The 9774-nt window shown below is 41.7% G+C and overlaps 2 protein-coding genes and 1 pseudogene across 2 annotated transcripts; 2 read left to right on the top strand and 1 right to left on the bottom strand.

Moving 5' to 3' along the window:
* On the top strand, window positions 1-3519 carry LOC131332901 (zinc finger BED domain-containing protein DAYSLEEPER-like). The gene is made up of 7 exons (XM_058367213.1): window positions 1-238; window positions 903-976; window positions 1173-1972; window positions 2064-2084; window positions 2196-2294; window positions 2479-2530; window positions 3427-3519. Exons 2-7 carry the CDS (start codon window positions 956-958, stop codon window positions 3517-3519), a joined length of 1086 nt encoding a protein of 361 aa, XP_058223196.1. The 5' UTR covers window positions 1-238; window positions 903-955.
* LOC131332900 (uncharacterized) lies at window positions 3400-7259 on the top strand (annotated as a pseudogene).
* Window positions 7260-8758: 1499 nt separating this feature from the next.
* LOC131332374 (uncharacterized) lies at window positions 8759-9774 on the bottom strand. Its single transcript, XM_058366563.1, has one exon. The coding sequence runs from the start codon at window positions 9538-9540 to the stop codon at window positions 8917-8919; it is 624 nt and encodes a 207-aa protein (XP_058222546.1). The 5' UTR covers window positions 9541-9774; the 3' UTR covers window positions 8759-8916.

The following is a 9774-nucleotide window of genomic DNA, read 5'->3' as shown; positions in this document are numbered from 1 at the left end:
ATTTCTCCCTTTCATCCTCTCGTTCTCTCTGCTCTCAGCTTCTCTCTCGCCGATCGGCGAGGCTGCGTGTATCTCTCACCCTCTCTGGCTCACTGCTCACAGCCGCCAAGCCCACCAGGCCACCACGCCTCCCTCACCTTCTCGGAAACGGTGGAACCCTCCGGCCTTCTTCTCAGCTCCTTTGGACAGAGAGAACGAAAAATCCTTTCATAGATCGGGCTTCTCTTGATCGAGTAAGGTAGTAAGCTCTAGCTCTCTCTCTCTCTCTCTCTCTCTCTCTCTCTCTCTCTCTCTCACATCTTAGATCCGTTAGCCAGCATTCTCTAATTGATTCTTGTGGGTTTAATTTGGTCGAAATTTCTATTAGAAGCATGTGTACCAAAACATCCTCTCTCTCTTTTTAAGTTTCTGCAATATGAAAATAAGAACATAATATTTACCCCAAAAAAAAAAGAAAGAACATAATTATGTTTTCATCGGACCAAACCTTTTAAGCATTTTTTCAGTTGACGAGTCTCTGCATCTTTTTTCATTTCATTGCCAAAATGTTATTGCAGGTTCGCAGTCTAGTGGTAGTATTATGTTTTTGAGCTTTCTGCAAATAGATTATACAGAACATCTATGTCAGTTACTTGTTAATAAGCTTAAAACTTTACAACAGACTAAGCAACCTATGCACTCACAATGCTAGCTTTTGCTTCATCAGATTTAGCAGAAGCCATTGCTTTGTTGTGCTCAGCCATACCCTGAGTTAATTTCTTGATAGTAGCCCTAGCTAGCTCTTCAACGCTACTTAACCTGTCTCACCAGCACACTTACAAATGTTAACTAATATCTCCAAATGCAAATAAACAGTAAAATGATTTCTAAGTTAGGGCTTTTGTTTTGCTTTCACTTCTCAGGTTCATCTCTCGTCCCTCATCTCCACCAGAACCTCCTTGATAACGCCGGTGAAATGTCTGACCGTGAGCATGAGGTATTCAATCTCAAAACTCTATATTTTTGTTGAAAATAAGATTTTTGTTAAATAGTTTAATGGGTTTAGTGTTTACAATTTACATACTGAGAATTTTTGCATGAACATGAGGTGATGGACTGAAAATTAGATTAGTGTACGAACAACATGAAAATCAGATTGTGATTATGTTGGTTTTAATTTTCTACTGTGTTAGATGGATGATATGGATGATGATGACATTATGGATGAAGGTGCTGAGTTTGATATCCCTCAAAATGCTGAACTAAATGATGATTTGATGCCTGAAATTAACAATGAGTCTGAAAAAAAGAAGGTTGTTGGTCTAAAAAAAAGGGCTCCATGCTGGAAGCATTTTACAACTATTACACCGGAAGGTCATCCGAAACCTAGGGCTGCATGCAATTGGTGTGGTGTCGATTATGCTTGTCACTCGAAGTTAAATGGTACTAAATCACTAACTCATCATCTAGCGTATCAGTGTACCAAATATCCACCAAGTAAGAAATTTGCAGGTTCTAGGCAAAAACTCCTTAGTTTTCAAAAGAAAGAACACAATGGTGAAACAAGTGCAAACCTTTTGCCTGTGGCCTTTAGTGTTGATGCTTGTAAAAGGGCACTAGCGAGGATGATAACAATTGATGAGTTGCCTTTTTCATTTGTTGAGGGTGAAGGATTCAAAGATTTTATTAGTGTCGTTCAACCAATGTGGAATCCTCCTCGTAGGCTTGTGATGGCAAAAAAAATCATGGTCATGTATGAGGAGGAGAAAAAAACATTGAAACATACACTCAAGCATCAAAGGGTTTGTCTTACAACGGACACTTGGACTTCGGTCCAAAATCTGAATTACTTGTGTCTTACGGGTCATTTTATTGATGAGAATTGGAGGTACCAAAAGAAAATTCTGAATTTTTGTGTTGTTCCTAATCACAAAGGTGATACTCTTGTAATTGTTTTGTTTGGATTGAGAAGTTCTACCATGGGTACACAAATGTAATTGTTTTGTTTGTCTACAAATTCTTGTTTTAATTTATCGAGTTGATTTTGAACTCCCTTAATTTCTTTCTTATGTTTTCCTTGGCAGGGTATGGCTTGATGTGTTGAGGTGGTGACGGCGAAATGTTTTGAATTGGTGATGTTTTGGTAGTGAATTTGAAATGTTTTGTAAACTTTTAATGTTAATTTCGTGTTGTATTTTGTAATGAAACTAACGTAGTGAAGTGAATGGTGACTCCGTGACTGTGATTGTGACTGTGAAGGGTGATTGGTCAAAAAAAATTAGTGAAGGCCTGAAGGGTGACTGTGTTTTATTTGGGTGACTGTGTTTTATTTGGGTAGATCATCGTGAAAATTGACATCAATGGGGTTTCTGCTTTTGTTATTTGATTTTGTTTCTTATGTTTGCTCGGGTGTTTGGGAATACCCATCATAGGGATTCATATTGCCGAAATTAGCATGCTTGGGTGATTGTTATTTTGTCATTTTGTTTCTTATTCCAGCTTCAATCAGCAACTTCTTTTCAAGGCAAATAGAAAGAAACACAGGTGGATTGTTTGCTTTGGAGAAAATGGCCCATATAAAAATGGCCCAAAACTAAGTGAAAAGAATGCTAAAAATGGCCTATATATAAATAGGTGAAAATGGACTCTTATAAAAATGGGCCCACAATGGCCTAACAGTCCATTATTTTCAAAATGGCCCAAACGGCCCAATTAAGGCCCAATTAAGGCCCATTTCGGGGTGGACCGAACTCCCCGACCTCACCCCGAACCGAACCGAACGGAAATTAATACCGGTCGGTATCGGTCCCGGAATAAAGTACCCCAAACCCGATCGGTTTCCGGCAAAATCACCCCGAACCGAACCGAACCGAACCGACCGAATAACACCCCTAATTCATACCATTGAACTTCTCGATCTTGTATTTTTCTTCAACCATTGTGTAAACCCTCGACCTCCTAACTCGGAGCTCTGATACCAGTTGTTGGGGATTCGAACGTCCAAACCCACAAGCAAACGCACACAATCGAAGAACAAACCAAGAACAGAAAATAATATAAAACAAGAAAAGAATAAAACACAGAGATTACGTGGTTCCGATTTAAGCTGATTGCTTAATTGTACGTCCACGGGGGTGCTGGGATGTTTCACTATAATGAAAATAAGTCAGAGTTACAAAAGGAGGCAGCCCTAGCTTTGCTTTTATATGTGCAAGCAAGCTAATACTAGAAAACCCTAAAAAACGCTAAAACCTGCGTTGGACGGGACCCAAAACCTTCCGGGTCATTTTTTACTGTAACTCTAAAATTGTCTTCACATCTCAACAATACCACCCCCGGGTTGGGCTCAGTGCACCTTGTTACGTTCTATTGTTTTATACGTAGGTCTCATGTATGGGGGTTTCTTATTGGTGTGGACCTATTTAAGTGGTATCCTATTTGTATCAGGGTTACACTCCTCTATGGCTTTGGACTTGTGTAAAGGTTATAAATACAATGGGTTGGTCTCAACTCTCGCTCACCAATTCTGCAGTCTCTTGATTAGACTTAGCAACTAAAGGCGAGAGAGTAAGAGAGTAGAAGGCCACCCCACCCACGGTTGATATCTTTGAACTGGCATACTCTGATTGCCATAATGGGGATAATAAATATTGGGCGCGGAAAAGTTAAAAGGTATTGGCCTGGCAAAGCTCCTGAATGGGCAACTTTTGCGGATGAAGATGTGGGAATTAGGATGACTGGAGCAGTTGCCCTGGAGAATGCTTTCCATAGTCAGGAAGATTCACATATTGTTAGGCGGGATGATGATCGTAGGCTGATTCGTCTGGCTGAGAGTAGAATGAATAGCCGCGGAGATATAATAGCTGATCATAAGAGGATTCGACTAGCTGATGATACTGTGTCGACAATAAGAGGAGGAAAAGATAACAAAAGAAGGATCGACTAGTTTAGATGAAGATGCCTTGGAGGAAAGGAGAAGGACACTTGGGGAGAAGTTGCTTAAGAGGCAGCAGGAAGAAGAAGCTGCGTTTATTCCAGAAGAAGAAGAGGAGTTTGAATATGAGACCGACTCTGAGAATGAAATGACGGGGCTGGTGTTGGTGAAGCCAGTCTTTGTTTCAACATCAGAAAATGGCACCATAGCTGAGCGTGAGAGACTTGAGGCACGAAAACGAGCACATGAGGAAATAACATAGAAGCGAATGGAAGGACGAAAGTTGGAGACGAAGTGGATTCTGGCTCAGGAGATCTGGAAGGATGAACAATTTCAGAAGAATATAGAATTAAGGGAGGCTAATTTTGCCGATATAGACACTGATGAGGAAGTAAAAAAGGAAGAGGAACTTGAAGCATGGATGGTGAGAGTGATTGCAGGGATCAAGAGGGATAAGGAGGAGCCAGGGGCAATGTCGAAGTGGAAGGAAGAGACGGAGAAGGTGAGAAATATGGCCGAGGAAGAAGAGATGGAAAATGTGAAACTTGAGCTCCCACGAAAGAAGAGATGGAGATTTATGCAGAAGTATCAGCACAAAGGTGTTTTCTTCCAGTCGGGTGCCAATGATTGTGCTTCTACCACTGTCGTTGGGAAAGATGAGATATACAAATGTGATTTCTCTGATCCAACCAGAGAAGGTAAGATGGACAAGACAATACTACCCAAGGTCATGCAGGTGAAGCACTTTGGTCATAGAGGGAGGACAAAATGGACCCATCTAGCCAATGAGGACACAACTGATTTGAGCAATCTGTAAGTCCAACATCTATGCTTTTTACTTTTTGTTAATTTTTTTTGCACTTCTCTACCTTTAATTACTCTAGTATCTTAGCAAATGTTGATGTGCTTCAGCTTGTTCCTGGAATAAATCTGAAAATAAAAGAGACTTGCTCGTGCAGTTTGGTCAACTTGTACGCTGTAAACCTGTTATAAGGCTGTTTCAAAATGATGTATTTTCTGGCTTCTATATGGGGCTGAAAAGTTCCCGCTCATTCTCAATGGGAAGTAGTCAAAATAATGAAAAGGTATCCTGTTGAAACTTAATTTATTGTCATGGTTAAGTTATATTTAGAGCACTGATGTAGGACAGCCGGAGGACTTAAGGGGAACAAAGAACTGGGGTTTTGGAGATGTGAGTAGGGGATGTTTTAGTGCCAATTTAGGTTGTTTGGGGCTGTGAATAGTAATCTGAACAGTAGCAAAGCTGTTAATAACTAAAAACAAGAATAAAAGAGACGAATAGAAGAAGTCAAGAAGATAAGCCTAGGAATCACTCCAACAAGCATTAGGCATCACACCTAGGGTTTGATTGCATTGCACAATCCATCAAAGAGGCTGTAAAGCTCTGAATTTTCTGTAATATTAATCTCCCTCCTTATTGAAGCATAACATGATTATATATAGACTAGAGGTTTCCTTATCTAAATAAGGAAACTACAAGAGACTTCATAATTTCAATAAGGAAACTACTAATTGACTCCCAAATAAAACATAACGAAAATACCAAATAAATAACTTGACCCACGAGACGACCCTTGGGTGACCCCTACAAAACTAACCAGTGACATAGGATATAAAAATAGAAGTGAAACAAGACTCTATAAGATTAAAACATAATTATGCTAACTCCCAAGTAGGTTGAGCATCATCGAATGCATGCTAAATTAAAGCTTGAGTCTTGGAGACATCTCGTCCACGCCTCTTTTACACTTTGAGAGGTTGCTGCTACTTGTCTCCATCAAGCACTCCCTTACTAATTATTGTTTCTTGTAATACAGGTGGACATATCCTCTTTGGGCCAAATAAAGTTCAAAATTGGCGGGAATCAATGCACCTATTGCAAAACCTAGAGGAAGCAAATAGCTCAAGGCTGGGCCTGGGGAGTGTCTGTGAAATATAACTGCAGGAGTCTGCTTCATCTTCATCTCTCTCTGTTGGGTATACGAAGGCTATCCGATGCATGCACGTCTTGGCGATTTAGGAGGTTGGACATGATTTAACATCTTGAACTTTGTGGTTGGATGGTAGGAAAATTGGATGAAGTTATTTTTTCTAGTTGTATCAAAGAACAGCATCTTCCACTTGCGTGAAACATTGTTTTTAGTTAAATGAGATCCATTTTAGTAGCAACTCTTTTTTTTTTTTGAACAGCCATTTTAGTAGCAACTCAACCAGAGCACTATGACAATAAGCTGTAATCAACAGGAACTCAGGAAGAAATAGAATGCGAGAGAGAGAGAGAGAGAGAGAGAGAGAGAGAGAAACGCGGTTTCTTTTCTCTCCTAATTTGTTTGTCGTTTGAGATGGAGAGTTGTACTCTATATGTTTGATTTTTTGTCTACAGAGGAAATAGGTTGCAGGATTTTGGCATTGAGCAGACCAAGAGCTGGGCATTCCTTAGAAACAGCAGCGCACAGGTCTATTGGACTTCCTTTCTCTTTCTCCATGCAGTAACAAGCTTTAAGAACATTTGAAAATGCGCTTAAGGTCTTTAGGATAATTAGAAACTTAGAATCAACTGTCAAGTAACAATACCCATATGATAAGCATTGCATCCAAGAGCCTTAGATACAGCTATATAATACGTAGTATGATTATAAGGAAGATATTCAGATGAGGCTAGAAAAGCTTGCTTTGTTCGTTGGGATAACAATGGGTCCAAAGGTTGTTTTCTGTTGGGGCTGCTGTTTTTTCTGAAGCAGCAGAGAAAGCTTCATTGGCGTGTACAGAGCACTGACCGGTCCATAACCTCATCTCATTTCTTGCTTATATATCTCTGACATCGACTCTTCTTCTGTTTACCTTTGAGAGATTGGACTGCACTGCTGTTAGCGTTAGCTAGAATTTAGTGATGCATATGCTGACATTAGCTAGCATTCTCATTTCCTCTTGTATTACATCTATGGGTAGTGTTGGGGAAGCATGTTTTTTGTGTATTCACATCTGGTAGTAAATACGTTTTCTTGTCCTTCTCATTTCTACTTGACGGAAAGTTATACATAAGAAATCTCTAATATGTAATGCTACTGGCTGATGTAGTCTCTATTAAGCTGCATTATTTGTATGATTTCACAAGTATATTTACAGTCTCATGGTGGTATTCTTGCAAGCATACCAGCATATCAGGTAGTTCAAGAAAATCATTTTGGCGCCTTTGTTATGCTCTTATTATCAATGGAAACAGTTGAAGTTTGATCCACCAAATCCCGGTGATCTAGGTTATGCTGATTCATTGCTCAAGAAGCATGAGATAGTGCCACAACGTTGCTTGTTAGCAGCATTCTGAGAAGCCTTCCCTTTCCCCATAGCTCTTCTGTTGTCCTTGGCCCCCAATCAATTGGCCCTTGGACGAGGGTGTTGGGTCCCCAACTTTTGGGTTTGCCATTACCTTGGGACTGTTCACATCCCCTATTCTTGCTATGGGAGCCAGCGTCCCTCTGCTTAGCTTCAGCATAGTCCGTTAGGCACTCGGCTGGCCCTTGGACGAGGGTGTCGGTTCCCCCACTTTTGGGTTGCCATTACCTTGGGACTGTCCACCTCTCCTATTCTTGCTTTGGGAGCCAGCGTTCCTCTGCTCAGGTTCAGCATAGTCCGTAAGGCACTCGATTCTAGCCCATGCTTAAAAGCCTCCAAGAAAAAGAAGAGCTCATCCTTCCCAGACATATCCTTGATGCCAAGCATAAGAGCCGAGAATTTCTTGCCTTAATCAAGGATAGTGCCAGTATGCTTCAGATCCCGTAAAGCACGACGGGCATTATTCTCCATGTTCTCGGGGAAGAATTGTAACTTCAACTTTTCCTTAAGCTTATCCGAGAGCCAAGAAAGCTGTTTTCTTGGGCTTTACGAGTGTTACGGGATACATGCTTTGGTGGCCCGAGTCAAAGAAGGTCATTATCGGCAGGAATGTAACATCCAAGGAATTAGCTATATGCTACAACAGGTTCCTTACAAGGAGAATTAGAGCCAAGGGCTCAGCAGCAGGTGAAGCATGCAAAGCACTCAGAATAGGCGGAGGTTTGAGACTCCCCTTGTTCGAGCAAGAACAGTTCAAACTGTCAACCGTCCTCAGGATCAAACTGTTGATCAGGACACCATTACTGAGGAGGAGGCTCTATATGCTCAGGAAGTTCCACGACAACCAGAGTCCATGTTTGAGCGCTACCCTTGGGTAACAATCTTGATTTGAATATGACTTTCTTCCCTCCTTCGCATAGACCCATTGAGTCATTGACTACAACGATGTGTTCTCCCTTGTCGTCAAACATTGCTAGCATTGCTCACCCAGTTTGACACTGAATTAGCTCAACTTGATGCCAAAACCGCTTTTCTATATAGAGAGCTACATGGCTCAACTAAATGATTTCAGAATAGCAGGGAAGGAAAACTGAGCTTTTGATGAACAGGGCCTGGCTGCCCTATATAAGTAGAGATCTGGATATTGCTTTTGCACGAGAGAGTGAGAAACAATACAAAAGTCAAGACGAGTGTGGGAGAGTGATTGGTAATCCTCCACAGAAATACAAATCTGTTGCCCCCCGTGGATGTACCCGTTCATTGCAGAACGGCGTAAATCTTGTCTTGTGTTTGTTGTTTGGTTCAGATCTTTTTGCGTAACATTTTTCTCCAATTGTGTTAAATCCAATATTCCTCTTATGGCAACCCTAAAATACATCTCTAACTAGCTTCATCAAGGAAGAAACTTCACCTAGTTATCTGTGAACAAGTAAAACAAAGAAAAGAAAATTCCAAAGAAACAGAGATAAGGGACTCTAAAACCAGAAAAAATTGGTAATTGGCACTCTGGAATTATAGGCTGCCAAACACAGTATGATATTCCTCTTATGTCACTCATCTGCCAATCCATTATCAATATTCATAAACAGAACTTCACCAATCCAAAAAGCTACTAGCAAAGATGAAATGAAGGCAATAATAGCCCATGATTATTGAAGAAAGTAACCAGACAAGAAAAGCGCAAAGCTCAGCAACAAGCCACCGTATATGAGGACAGCCTTCTGGCCAGAGGTAAGAGTATTACCACCCAACCCAAACTGCTGGTTCTGAGCAAAACCAGCAATCTCCACACTCTTGCTCTCGAAGAAAGTCTTGGCAGCCCCGCACGTGGGGCAACGCCAGTCCTCCGGCAGCTTGCTGAACTGCATCCCCGGCGGGACCGGGTACGCCGGGTCCCCGGCCGCCTCGTCGTACTTGTACCCGCACGACTTGCACTCGTATATGCCCGTGTTCAGCACGGCAAACTTCTCTTCCAGCCTCCGCCTCTCGTCGAACGGGAGCTCTTGTTGCTGTGGAGGATAATCATCGGAGGCGGGTGGTGTTTCTGGGTTATCAGGGGCTTGTTCTGAAATGGGTTTGTCCTCTTTGGATACGTCGATGGATTTTGCAGTGAAAATATTGAGGTTTGCGTGTTGTTTGCGAATAGTAGCAGAGATAAAGTGGGTTTTGCTGCCGAGGAGGAGAGGTGGGAATGGGAGGTTAGGTGTTGGTTTGGGAGGAGATGAGGAGGAGAGGTGGAAACTGAAGGTGGGTCTAGTTGTTGCAGAAGCCATCAGTGGGTATTAATGGATGTTTGTATACTCTCTCTCTCTCCCTCCCTCTCTCTCTCTCTCTAGGAAATGGTAAGTGACTGTGTGTGTGTGTTTCTGCTAAATTGTGCTGGTGCTACTGTGACTGTGGGTGGAGGAGAAATCCAAGGGATCCATCTGGAAGGGACATAGGCATATGCTGCTTGAGGAAAGAGAGGTTCAGGATAGGGTGGGTTAGGGAAAATTATTGAGTAGTCC

This window comes from Rhododendron vialii, chromosome 7a (assembly GCF_030253575.1).
Source record: "Rhododendron vialii isolate Sample 1 chromosome 7a, ASM3025357v1".
In the NCBI taxonomy this organism is placed as follows: domain Eukaryota; kingdom Viridiplantae; phylum Streptophyta; class Magnoliopsida; order Ericales; family Ericaceae; genus Rhododendron; species Rhododendron vialii.
This window is presented reverse-complemented; position numbering and strand designations above follow the sequence as displayed.